Below are 14,448 nucleotides of genomic sequence, written 5' to 3'. Positions count from 1 at the left end.
ACACACACACACACGCGTATATGTACATACATACACACATGCAGGTATATGCACACACACACGTATATGTACATACATACACACATGCAGGTATATGCACACACATACACACACACACATACGTATATGTACATACATACACACATGCAGGTATATGCACACACACACACACGTATATGTACATACATACACACATGCAGGTATATGCACACACACGTATATGTACATACATACACACATGCAGGTATATGCACACACACACACACACACACACACACACACACACACACACACACACACACACACACACACACACACACACACACGTACAGTCGAACGTACTGGTTTAACTTTTAAGTAAACGCCTAACTGCGGTTTACAGAGATTGCTCACTGTTCTTCAAACAGTGATCCAGTTGTTCATAAACAGGAAACCTGAAACCCACCACTGAAGCTGAAAAGTGACTACGGTGCCAAATTGCACAGTTCTGTCCTGAAGTTGTCTCGTTACGAAAACATGTTTGTTTTCTCCTGCGAGATGTTTGCTTTGATAAAACTATGTAAAGGAAATCGAATTCATTTCGTGAGAAACGAAACACACAAACACCGAGCGACACTTAGATGCTGAGTTTCGACCTGAGTCTGTAGTGTTGCCAAGGATGGGCCTGACCGCATTGCTACATAACCTCCCATTCAGTTGCACGTTTCCGCACGACCTGTTCTCCATGGTAAAAAAAATATTTCAGGAAGGCAAGGCCCTCCCTGTCAGATCAGCGCCCTAACCCGCAGCACACACTGCCCCCGAGATGGCCGCGATGAGGATGAGACATTGCGGACTGTGCATTTGCAAAGAAGGTCTGGAAAAGGATGGGAAAGGAAAAGGGTCGTTGTCGAGGTGCATCCGGAACCGCTGTGTAGCAGAGTGCTCTCTAATCTGCGGGCTGATTCCTGGAACGCATACCAAGACAAACATCAAGCGCGGCTGCAAGATCATCAACGCGGTGCAAGACTGCGCTAAGGTCAGAGCACTACTAGACATTGAGGGGCTGGGCCATGTGTAAAAGACTCTCAAACATTTGAAGTATGTATTGCTCAAAGAGGCCACATAAGTGGCTGTGGTGACTTCTACGAACTCTAGACTGAAGGACATTATGAATTTAACAACAGTTGTGCACCTGTTTGTACTTTTTGTTTGTACTTTTCCAAGGAGAACAGGTCGTGCAGAAATGTGGAAATGAATGGGAGGTTATGTAGCAATGAGGCCAGGCCTATCCTTGGCAACACTGGAGACTGAAGTCGAAATTCAGCATGTAAGTGTCGCTTGGTGTTTGTGTGTTTCGTTTTTCAAGAAATCAATCCGATTTCCTTTTCATAGTTTTATCAAAGCAAACATCTCGCAGGATGTGTCCAATGATAGGCAAACATGTTTACGTAACGAGACAACTTCAGGACGTAACTGTGCAATTTAGCACCTTTGTCACTTTGCAGCTTCAGTGGTGGGCTTCAGGTTTCCTGTTTATGAACAACGGGAGCACCTTTTGCAACCATAGAACCATAGAACAGTACAGCACAATACAGGACCTTCGGCCCACAATGTTGTGCTGACCTTTAAACCTCGCCTAAGACTATATAACCTCTACCTCCCCCATATCCCTCGACTTTAAATTCCTCCATATGCTTATCTAGCAATCTCTTGAATTTGACCAATGTACCTGCCTCCACCCCCCCCCCAGGCAGCGCATTCCATGCCCCAATCACTCTCTGGGTAAAAAACCTTCCTCTGATATCTCCATTGAACTTCCCACCATTAACTTAAAGCCATGCCCTCTTGTATTGAGCATTGGTGCCCTGGGAAAGAGGCGCTGGCTGTCTACTCTATCTATTCCTCTTAATATTTTGTATACCTCTATCGTGTCTCCCCTCATCCTCCTTCTCTCCAAAGAGTAAAGTCCTAGCTCCCTTAGTCTCTCCTCATAATCCATACTCTCCAATCCAGGCAGCATTCTGGTACATCTCCTCTGCACCCTTTCCAACGCTTCCACATCCTTCTAATAATGAGGCGACCAGAACTGGACACAGTACTCTAAGTGTGGTCTAACCCGAGTTTTGTAGAGCTGCATCATTAGCTCGTGGCTCCTAAACTCGATCCCACGACTTATGAAAGCTAACATCCCATACGCTTTCTTATCTACCCTATCCACCTGCGAGGCTATTTCTGGGATCTGTGGATATGAACCCCCAGATCCCTCTGCTCCTCCACACTACCCAGAATCCTGCCATTAACTTTGTATTCCGCCTTGGAGTTTGTCCTTCCAAAGTGTACCACCTCACACTTCTCCGGATTGAACTATATCTGCCACTTCTTAGCCCAGCTCTGCATTCTATCAATATTCCTCTGCAATCTTCGACAATCCTACACACTATCCACAACACCACCAACCTTTGTGTCGTCTGCAAACTTGCCAACCCACCCTGCTACTCCCTCATCCAAGTCATTAATAAAAATCACGAAAAGCAGAGGTCCAAGAACCGATCCTTGTGGAACATTGCTAGTCACAGCCCTCAAATCTGAATGCACTCCCTCTACCATAACACTCTGCTTTCTATGGCAAGCCAATTCTGAGTCCACACGGCCAAGCTTCCCTGGATCCCATGCCTTCTGACCTTCCGGAGAAGCCTACCATGTGGAACCTTTTCAAATGCCTTACTAAAATCCATGTAGACCACATATACTGCACTACCCTCATCGATCTGCCTGGTCACCTCCTCAAAGAACCCTACAAGGCTTGTGAGACATGATCCGCCCTTCACAAAGCCATACTGGCTGTCCCTGATCAGACCATGATTCTCTCAATGCCCACAGATCTCATCTCTAAGGATCCTTTCCAACAGCTTGCCCACCACAGACGTCAGGCTCACTGGTCAATAATTCCCTGGACTATCCCTACTAACTTTTTTGAATAAGGCAACAACATTTTCCACCCTTCAATCCTCTGGTACCATTCCCGTGGACAACAAGGACTCAAAGATCCCAGCCAACGGTTCAGCGATTTCCTCCCTCGCCTCTCGGAGCAGCCTGGGGAATATTCCGTCGGACCCTGGGGACTTATCTGTCCTAATATTTTTAACTGCTCCAACACATCTCCTCTCTTGATATTAATATACTCTAAAACATTAACCTTAGCAACTCTGTCCTCAGCGTCATAAAAACCCCTCTCCTTGGTGAATACTGAAGAGAAGTATTCATTGAGGACCTCACCCACACCCACAGCTTCCAGGCACATCTTCCCATCTTTGTCTCTAATCGGTCCTACCTTTACTCTAGTCATCCTTCTGCTCTTCACAAAAGTGAAAAAATAACATGGGATTTTCCTTAACCCTACTCGCCAAGGCATTGTCATGTCCCCTTCTTGCTCTCCTCAGCCCCTTCTTGTTCCGTCCTCGCTACTCTCTATTCCTCACGAGCCCTGTCTGATCCTTGCTGTCTACACCTTATGTATGCTATCTTCTTCCTCCTGACTAGATGTTCAACCTCTCGTCACCCATGATTCCTTCACCCTGCCATTCCTTCTCTGCCTCAGCGGGGCAAATTTATCCCTAGCCTCCTGCAAGAGATCCCTGAACAACAAGCACATCTCCATAGTACATTTCCCTTCAAAAATGTCATCCCAATTTACAGTCGCAATTTCTAGCCTTATAGCCTCATAATTTGCCCTTCCCGAATTAAATATCTTCCCGTCCTCTTTGCTTCTGTCCTTGTCCATGACAATGCTAAAGGTTATGGAGCGGTGGTCACTGTCCCCCAAATGCCCACCCACTGACAGATCTGTCACCTGACCTTGTTCATTACCTAATACTAGATCTAATATGGCATCCCCTTCTTCGGTCAGTCAACATACTCTGACAGAAGTCCATCCTGGACACTGAACAAACTCTGCCACTTCTAAACACTTGGTACAAACTAGGTGCCAATTAATATTTGGGAAGTAGAAGTCTCCCGTGATAACAACCCTGTTATTCTTGCACCTTTCCAAAATCTGCCTCCCAATCTGCTCCTCATATCCTTGCTTCTACCACAGGACCTACAGAAAACTCCCAGTAAAGTAACTGCTCCTTTCTTGTTCCTAACTTCCACCCATACTGACTCTAGGGAGGATCCTTCTACATTATCCACCGTTTCTGCAGCTGTAATAGTATCCCTGAGCAGTAACGCCACCCCTCCTCCTCTTCCCCCCCTCCCCATCCCTTTCAAAACACTGAAATCCAGGAATATTCAGAATCCATCCCTGCCCTGTCTCTGCACTGTTTTAAATGACAGCGAGCAATCGTTGTAAACCACTGTTAGATGTTTACTAAAAAGTGAAACCAGTACGTGCGTCTGCAGGTGTGTGTGTGTGTGTGTGTGTGTGTGTGTGTGTGTATGGGGGTGGAGGGGTGCATATATATGTGTATGCATGTGGATATATGTGTACATGTGTGTGTGCCTCTGTATGTCTGTGTGTGCCTCTGTGTTTGTATGTGTCTGCCTGTGTGTGTGCCTCTGTGTGCGTGTGCCTCTGTGTGTGTGTGTGTGTGTGTGTGTGTGTGTGTGTTTGTGTGTGCCTCTGTGCAGGTCACTCCAGACAGACAGCCCTCTGGATGAATGGCCCAGCGATACTGTCATTGGCACTGTGGAGTATGAAATGTTGCTAACGCTTTGGATTGGTCCTCCAGTGATTCTTATGTGCCTGCTTTGCCCAAGGTGATGCAATCAACAGCCAGACCATTGAAATCTGGAGCTGGGTGTTTCTGTTGTTCATTACAACAACTGCGTTCACAATAAGTGAAAGAGAGCAGACATCCAGCAAGTAGGCTTCAGCCGCTGCACTGAAGTATTAAAGCCATTGAGCCTACTTGGAAAAAAAGATGTAAACCACGATGATGCTGGAGGAACTCAGCAGGCCATGCAGCATCGGTGGATAAAAACAGGTGGTCAACGTTTCGGTCAAGACCCTTCTTCTGAACTGAAGATAGGAAAAGAGGACGCCCAATATATACGGGAGAAAAGCAGAACAGAGATAGGTGGAGAAAAGAGGGGAGGCGGGGTGGGCACAAGGTGTTGATTGGTAGATGCAGGTGAGAGATAGTGATAGGCAGGTGCGAGAGAGGAGGAGAGAGCAGATCCACCGACGGATGGGTCAAAGGTGAGGATTAGGTAAAGTGGGAGAAATCAATGTTCATGGCGTTAGGCTGTAAGCTTCCAAGATGGAAAATGAGGTGCTGTTCCTCCAGTTTGCGCTTGGAATTCTCCTGGCAGTGGAGGAGGCCGAGGACTCACATATCAGTGATAGTGTGGGAGGAGGAGTTGAAGTGACTGGCAACGGGGCGATGCAGATCGCGGTTACGGACAGAGTGCAGGTGTTCTGCGAAAAGGTCACCGAGTCTGCGTTTGGTCTCGCCAATGTAGAGGAGGCCACACTTGGAGCACCGAATGCAGTCGATGATATTAAGGGAGGTGCAGGTGAATCTCTGTCTCACCTGAAAGGACTGTTTGGGTCCCTGGATGGAGGTGATGGAGGTGGTGTAGGGGCAGGTGGAAGGTTCCCAGGGTGGGAGCGGGATGGTTGGGGGGTGGGACTTTTGCTCCTCCCACGTTCTCCTAACCAAAGATGTAGCCATGGTCATTCGCGTCGGTCAGTTATGCCGGCCTTTTCATTGGCTACATGGAGCAATCCATGTTCCAAACCTACACCGACAACTCTCCCCAACTCCTTCTCCGCTACACTGTCCACTGAATTTGTGCCACTTACTGTACCCGTGCGGAGCTCGTTAATTTCATCAACTTCGCTGTCAACTTCCACCCCGCCCTCAAATTCACTTGGTCTATCTCCGACACCTCTCTCCCCTTTCCTGATCTCTCTGTCTCCATCTCAGGAGACAGATTATCCACCGACATCTTCTACAAACCCACTGACTCCCACAGTTACCTCAACTACACCTCTTCCCACCCTGTCACTTGCAAGGAAGCTATTCCTTTTTCTCAGTTCCTCTGTCTTCACCGCATCTGTTCTCATTATGAGGCCCTCCTGTCCAAAAAACGGGGTCTCCCCTCCCCTCACTGCTATCGATGTAGCCTGCAGCTATTTCACAGACTTCTGCCCTCGTCCCATCCTTCGCCCCCAGTCATAACCGGGATAGAGTTCCCCGAGTCCTCACCTACCACACCAGTAGCCTACGCATCCAACATACCATTCTCCGCAACTTCTGCCATCTCCAACGGGGTCGAAACCACCGGGCACATCTTCCTCTCCCGTTCCCTCTCCGCTTTCTGCAGGGATCACTCCCTCCGTGACTCCCTTGTCCGCTCATCTCTCCCCACCGATCCCCCTCCGGGCACTTATCCCCCGCAGCCACGCTAAATGTTACACCTGCTCCTTCACCTCCTCCCTCACCATTAGCCAGGGCTCCCAACAGTCCTTCCAGGTGAGGCAGTCCTTAAAATATCAATCCCTCGGTGTGATATATGGCATGCGGTGCTCCGGTGCGGCCTCCTCTACATCGGTGAGACCCGGCACGGGCTGGGACACCGCTTCGTCGAGCACCTGGGCTCTGTACCCCGAACCAGCCGGGATCTCCCGGTGGCTGGACATTTTAGTTCCTCTTCCCATTCCCACCCCCGACGTGTCTGTTTGAGGCTTTCTCTACTGCCGGATCGAGAAGAGGCGAAGATTGCAGAGACAGCACCTCATATTCCACCTTGGCGGTCTCCAACCTGACGGCATAAACATCAAATTCTCTAACTCCCAGTAACCACTCCCCTCTATCCCTTTCCTGTTTCTTCCTCTCATCCCACTGGCCCCCACCACCTTCTTTTACCCCCCCCCCACCCACCCTCTCCATGTGTCCGTCACCCACACACACTCCTCCTTCCCTTTATTCCATGGTCCACCGTCCTCTCCGATCAGATCCCATCCACGTCAGCCCTTTGTCACTTCCGCCTGCCCCCCTAGCTTCTGACATCATTCCTACTCCACCCCTCCCTCACCTGTCCGTCACTTTGCTCACACGGATCCACCTATCACCTGCCTGCTGTCGCTCTACTCCTTCCCCCCACACACCACCCCCGCCTTTTTTTATACTGGCGATCCAGGTGAAGGGTCCAGACCTGAAACGTCGACTGTCCATTTTTAGTTGATGATCTTCCAGCAGCATTAGATGGTTCTCTAGATGTGAGTCCATGGACACAGCACGTCGATCAGAAAGTCCTCTATAACACCGCTACTCGAAAAGGATCCTTGCATCCCTTTGCAGAAGTAGGCCCCTACTTGCAACTGCACTGTCCACGAGGAGCTGAGCCATTATCTGATCCACACTGCAGCCAAGTCGAGAACAGCGTGTGGGAGGAGTGAGCCTCCAGCTGTGCAGGAAGGATTTGACAGGGAGGACCCCTCTCATTGACAGACAAGCAAGACGTCCCCTAACTGAGACTTTCTAAACTTGGCCTTGCTAATTCTCAGGTCCCGGGCCGTTCCATTTCTTGTCCGACAGGCTGCATTTTAATTAAAATCTTCCTCTGAACAACCTTCAGAAAGTCCTCCGTCTACTTGCCCCTTATATTATTGATGACGCTGTCTGTGTTTGGATCATTGAAATCCCCGCTATCACAAACCTTATGTTAATGCGCCTTTCCATCTGTAGGAAGGAACAAGTCTGCCGCTACCGGTTGGACGACGGCGCGGGCGCCAGTGGGTGTCCAGAGCAAGAGGACAGTCGCTCACAATTTTAACACCACCTTCCCCGCTGAAATTCAGCGTTCTCTTTGCACAACAGGCAGCGTGCCCGCTTTTCCTTCACTGCAGGCATGGGAAAGACTCTGGCTTAGAGTCCGAAGCTCACTCGAGGCAGGGGGAGGGCGAAACTAACTTTGGAGTTTAAAATTATTCCGACAGCCCCTCAGTATCCTCCCCCTCCGGGTGGAGTTTAACAGATCAATTAAAAGCTCCTGCACGCTCGCCGCGGCTGATTTACTGCGTGTTGGAACCGACTTAAAGCGAGGTTTTCAATGGCACTGGAAGCTTTCAAACTCTTGAAAGAAGCCATTTTGAAGATTTGTCCCTCCGTAGCGAAAGTCACTCAGAATGCGGCGTTAACAGCAGTCCTGTATGGAATTGAATACATGATGGAGAAAAACAACCGGTGTCCTTGTGATCCGGAATGGAACCGGACCTACGCCTTGACTACTTTTATTACGCCTGCAACTTTCTTCTTTATGGTCAGTTTGCTGACGTTACCGGCTTCACGGAGACTGCTCAAGTGTGCGGTCTGCTACTGCCCCCGTCGCGGTGAGACCTCCCCCACCCCCAGTCAGGGTGAGACCTCCCACACCCTCAGTCGCGATGAGACCAGCAGCACCCAGGGTTGCTGTAAGAACTACTGCACCTGCAGACAATGGCTATTTGGACTGGCCACATTGATGAAAGTATCGATCCCATCTATCATATGGGTAGTCATTCTGTTACTGGACGGGGATTACTATACCTGTTATTGGTTACCGTCAAACAATCAGACGGCCCGCATTCCGAAATGCAAAGACTTTTGCAACATCACAGCTTCCCTCGAAGAGCGCCGCCTTTGCACTGCGTCTCAAGTGAGTACTCTCAGCAAGTGTGTGACTGTAACGGTGCGCAACTCTGGCTCGTGAACCGTTCGTGCTCCAGAACGTCCCTGGTTTGCCAGAAGCCGCTCAGCACATGGGTAGAAAGGGAGGGAGTCTCAAGAGGGCACACGTCTATGGTGAGAGAGGAAATACTTGAAGGGGATATAAGAGGATTTCCACACAGAGGGTGGTCAGTGGAGGCGGGTACAATTATATTTCAAAGGTACTTGGACAGGTACTTGCAAATGAACGGAGGAGAGGGATACGCACTAAGTGCAGTCAAATGGCTTTAGGTCAATGGGCATCACGGCCGGCGTGAACGAGGTGGGCCTAAAGGGCTCTAAGATTCTCTGTCTTCTGATACTCCAGCGTAATCTCCCTGCTCCTTCTCAAGAGGGCACGGTAGTGTAGCGGTTAGCGTAACGCTATTACAGCTCCATCGAAGGGGTTCAATACCCGCCGCTACCTGTAAGGAGTTTGTACCCACGCAGGTTATGGGGTTTCCTCCGGGGTGCTCCGGTTTCGTCCCACATTCCAAAAAAAAAACGTGTTGGGGTTAGGGAGTTGTGGGCATGATATGTTGGCGCCGGACGTGTGGCGGGCTGCCCCAGAACACGATGCACTGTGTGTTGTACATGTGATTATTAAAGATATCGTGTCAAGAACAGGTCGATTAGAGTAAATCAGACTCCTTTCTCTATGCAGCTCCTTAGTTGGTTCTGGTATTGATTTATTATTGTCACTTGTACTGAGGTACAGTGTGAAACTTGTCTTGCATACCGATCGTACAGGTCAATTCATTACATTGAGTTAGTACAGAGTGCATTGAGGTAGTACAGGTAGAAACAATAACAGTACAGAGTAACGGAGCTACAGAGAAAGTGCAGTGCAGGTAGACAATGTTGTGGATGTTGTGTTCGGTTTAGAAATATATGTACGTGCCACAAGATTCCCCAGATTGATTCCTGAGGTGGCAGGTTTATCCAAAGAGGAGAGCTGAACATACACTTGAAGAATGAGGGGTGATTTCACTCAACTGTACAAAACACTTATAGGATACCAGGTTAACGTTTCACCGGCTGAGGAGGTGCAGGAACAGGTGTCACAGTGTCAAAATCAGGGTTTGGGGAGTGAGTTAAGGAGAACTGTCTTCACTTGTAGGGTAGTAAACCTTTGAAATTCTCCACCAGTCAGTCTCTGGCTCGCTCACTGTACATTCAACGCAACAACTTGGATTAGAAAGCAAAGGTTATGGGGTTAGAAGGGAGCACTGAGGAAAAAGATGATCTCATTGTGAAAGCAAAATCGTATTGAATGTTGGGGCAGGCGTAAAGGTCTTTTTTTGTTTCTGCGTCTCAGGTTCTTATTTTTATACCCAAACAGTGGATTGGTGCTATTGTCTTGGCGGTGACTGTGAGCCTGTTGGTAGTTTTTTACTTCCTTCAGTGGTGCAAGTGTACCGACTGCACTCAGGAGAGATATTACGAGGAAAAGTTTCAGCAAAAACTGGCGGAAAAGAAACGGACCAAGATGAAGGAGGAATTGGAAAAAATAGCAACAGAATGTGCAGAGGTGGAGGCCGGAAAGCTCATTGGTAAAATGAACCTGGGCAATACAGAGCAGGGCCAACAGCAATCCAACCAGTCAACAGAAAATTATGCTGCTGCCGCTAACCCCAACCCTAAGAGAGGTGTATCTCCCCCTCACCGAATTTGTGACAATATCCAACTGGAGAGTCTTTCACCTTTACTGTTGCAACCCGGGAGCGTTCAGCGGTCGACCACAACTCAACCAAGACAGAATTCACTTCCTCAACACCGCCGATTTGAAACTGGTGCTACAAACAGCAGTCACAAACTGGAAACTCAGATATATTTCACATCCTTCGGCAAACCCGTCCCCAAATTCCACTGACGAAAAGCCACCAGCCAAAGCACACGCCCCGAGGGATTGTAAAGTTACACCACCACCTCATCACCACAATACCTGCACAAGACTGGAGGATTTTCAACTGCTCAGTAACAACCCTGATTTTGGACAGAGTGGTTAAACAAATAAGGCTCAGACACCAAGTCAAACGTTCGTTTCACCAGCGGCCGCGACATCAACGAGGGGACAAAGATACAAGACAAGAGGCGGGTCATTTAAAACTGAGGCGAGAAGAACTTTCTTCTCACAGAACGTGGTGAATCTCTGGATTCTTGGCCCGAATGATGGTGGAGGACATATGATTGGATATATTTAAGCTGGACGTAGATAACTATTTGACAGATCGACCAATTGGGGGTTATCAGGAACTGGAACAGAGGAGTTGAAGCAAGGGGCAGATCAGCCAGGATCATATTTAATAGCGGGACAGGCGTGAGGGGCCTGGTGACTATTCCTGCTCCAATAGAACATGGAACAGTACAGCACCGGACAGGCCATTCCGCCCACGATGACGTGTCGTTCGTGATGCCAATTTATACTAAATCTCCTCCTCCTGTGCATCATCCGCATTCCTCCATTCCCCTCATATTCGTGCGTCTATCTAAAAGCCTATTAGACTCCACCAAACTGTCTGCTTCCACTACTACCCGTGGTGACCTATTCCAGGCACCTAGCACTCTCTGGGTAATACAAAAAAAAAACTCGCTCCTCACGTCGCCGATAAACGTTCCCCTTTTAACCTTAAAAGCACGTTCTCTGGTGTTTGACATTTCTACCTTGAGGAACAGATCGGACTGCTTACCCATACCTATGCCTTTCATAATTTTACAAACCTTTACAGGAGCCTCTTCCAGCATCTGGACTGTTGTGTCGGTCTCGCTGTCGCGGGCAGAGCGCTGCGGGATATCGCTGACGGCGAGCTCACAGTAAACAGCTGAGCTTCCAGCCACAGCACAACATTAGCTCGGACTTCACACTGCAGGCTTGTAGTACCTTTTCCAGAAATTAATAAGGACGCTTTATTTTGCATTACAGCAGCGGCTAACCTTGAAATGCCCCTCACAAACTGTGAGATGCTTGCGCTGCATCTATGTTATTACGCTTTTGTGTTCTGAAAGAGTTGTCGAACCTCTGGTCCATGGCCGAGGGTTCTCCTACAGTACAAGGGCCCTGAGCCAATGTACACAACGTTATTAAAAACCCGTCCGAGCAACTGAAGGCACAGGCAGCAAACACCTAAAGCAAAGCCCACGCACAGAATCTTTACGGTAGATAAACTAAGTCGGGCCATGACCTACCCCAGGATCCCAATCAACCCCGTAATTCTTAAGCATGATTGCTCCTTCAGCGGCATAAAAACCTCGTTTGAAGGGTATTTAAAATGAATTTCTGTACAATCCTAGTCTGGAATAGATTAAGGCAAGTGGAGTAGGATATGTAGCCCAAATCAAAATGGATAAAAGTGAAGTCAATGGAAAACCTTCAGTGGTTGGAGTCACATTCACACAAAGGAAGATGGTTGTAGTTGTTGGAGATCAATCACCCCAGCCCCAGGACATGACTGCAGGAGGTCCTGTGGGCAAGGAAGGACTGTATGGATTGGAGGTGTATTCTTCGGGTGACTTCACAGTGCGTTGCCTTCGAAATCAAACGTAGAGAGAGTTAGATGGGACTTGAATTCCAATTTATGCTTGAGAGCTGAAGCAGTGCAGGTTTATTAGAATATAACAGTGCACAGCAGTTTGTATCATTTTATATCATGTAATTCTTTTGTTGCTTCTTGTCACATTCCATGTCACATTTTTTACTGGTATTTTAGATTACATTGGATGTGGTGTTTACTGAATTTTAATAAATGTATAAAAGAGCTCTCTTTCTTAACTAGTGTTACTCTACCCAGAAGGGTTCAGACTGAATAGGTGTAAGGGAGAAGTAGCTCTAGATTTAACACGGGCCACTGGTAGTGGAAAACTGGACGTTAAGAATATAGAACAGTACAGCACAGAACAGCCCCTTCAGCCCACAATGTTGTGCTGACATAGCTATTCCCGCCGACCTACAGAATGCCCATATCTCTCTATTTTCCTCTCATTCATGTGCCCATCCAACCCCCTCAATGAATTTGCCTCCACCACCCTGTCAGGCAACGCATTCCAGGCATTCACCACTCTCTCAGTAAAAAAAGTACCCTTCACGTCTGTTCTGAACCTTCCCCCTCACACAAAATGCATGCCCTCTGGTATTGGATCGTTCTATAATGGGAAAAAGATATTGCTTGTCCACCCTATCTATGCCCGTCATAACATCATACACCTCCAACAGATCACCCCTCAGCCTCCACCGCTCCAGAGGAAAGAGCCCAAGTTTACAGAACATAGAACACTACAGCAGAGTATAGTTCTTTCCGTGCACAATGTTGCGCCGATATTTTATCCTGCTCTAAGATCTACTGTATCTAACCCTTCCCTCCTACATAGCCCCACCTAGTTTGTGCAGCCTCTCCCGACAGCACATGTCCTCCAATCCAGGCAGCACCCTAGCAAACTTCCCCCGCACCCTCCCCAAAGCCCCAGCATCCCTCCCGCAGTGAGGCGACCAGAACTACACACAACACTCCAAATGCGGCCCAACCAGAGTTCGATAGAGATGCATCATAACTTACCGATTCCTAGACTCTACACCACAAACAATAAATGCCAACACTCCATAAGTCCTCCCGTCCACCCTCTCCACCTGCGTAGCACTTTCAATGTGTGACGGACTTGCACCCCAAGGTCTCTCTGCTCTTCAACATTGTTAAGGGTCTTGCCCTTTAGAGTATAATGCCTCTTGACGTTAGTCCCACCAACACCTCACATTTTTCTGGGTTAAACTCCATCCGTCACCTCTCCGCCCACATCTTCAACCGATCCACTTCACGCCGTATCCGTCGCCAGTCTTCCACACCATTCACCACTCCACCAATCCTGGCATCGCCCGCAAACCTACCAACCCATCCACCAACATACTCATCCAGGTCATTCGCGTACATCACACACAGCAGAGGCCCCAGCAGAGATCCCCGTGGAACACCACTACCCACAGGCCTCCAACCCAAACAAGTCCCCTCAACCATCACCCCCTGTCCTCCACGGGCAAGCCAGCCCCGGATCCACACAGATAATTCTCCACTGACCCCATGCATCTGAAGCTCCCCGAACTACCGAGCACGTGGGATCCTGTCAAACGCTCCACCGATGTCCATGCAGACGACATCCACAGCTCCACCCTCATCAATCTCTCTCGCCACCCTGTCAAAAAACTCAACCAGGCCAGAAAGACACGACCTGCTCCGCACAAAGCCACGCCCGGTCTTCCCATTCAAGCCATTGGATTCCAGATGCTCGTACACTCCATCGCTAAGAATCCTCTCCAGTAACCTCCCCGCAACTGACGCGAAACTCCAGATTCATCCCCCTTTTGCCTCCGAAAGAAAGGAATAACATCAGCCACTCACCAGTCATCCGGGACCTCACCCGTGGTCAAAGAGGACACAAAGATACGGTCAAGGCCCCAGCAAGCTCACCCCCCCGCATCCCCCAGCAACCTGGGGTATATCCCATCGGGCTAATGGACATCCACCTTAATACTGTTCCGGAGAGCTAACGCTACCTCCTCCTTGACCTCTAAGTGCCCCAGTATGTTTACGCCCTCAGTTCCAATTTCTGCGCCCTGCATGTCCCTTCCCTGGTTAAATACTGAAGAGAAATACTCATTCAGAACCTCACCCACACCCCTGTATCCAAACACAGATTCTCTTCTTTATCCCTCAGTGGTCCTACCCCTTCCCTCGCCATCCTCCTTTTCCGGATGAAGGTACAGTACGCCTCTGGGCTCTCCCTAATC

General features: G+C 48.8%; 1 protein-coding gene across 1 annotated transcript; it reads left to right on the top strand.

Annotated features, from left to right (window-relative positions):
* Nucleotides 1-1,094: 1,094 nt before the first annotated feature.
* On the top strand, nucleotides 1,095-12,162 carry si:dkeyp-122a9.1 (uncharacterized). The gene is made up of 3 exons (XM_052043850.1): nucleotides 1,095-1,309; nucleotides 7,677-8,625; nucleotides 10,018-12,162. The coding sequence occupies exons 2-3, from the start codon at nucleotides 8,041-8,043 to the stop codon at nucleotides 10,546-10,548; spliced, it is 1,116 nt and encodes a 371-aa protein (XP_051899810.1). The 5' UTR covers nucleotides 1,095-1,309; nucleotides 7,677-8,040; the 3' UTR covers nucleotides 10,549-12,162.
* Nucleotides 12,163-14,448: the final 2,286 nt, after the last annotated feature.

This window comes from Pristis pectinata, chromosome 34 (assembly GCF_009764475.1).
Source record: "Pristis pectinata isolate sPriPec2 chromosome 34, sPriPec2.1.pri, whole genome shotgun sequence".
Taxonomy (NCBI): domain Eukaryota; kingdom Metazoa; phylum Chordata; class Chondrichthyes; order Rhinopristiformes; family Pristidae; genus Pristis; species Pristis pectinata.
Note: the sequence above shows the minus strand (reverse complement) of the source record. Positions and strands in the feature narration are given on the sequence as shown.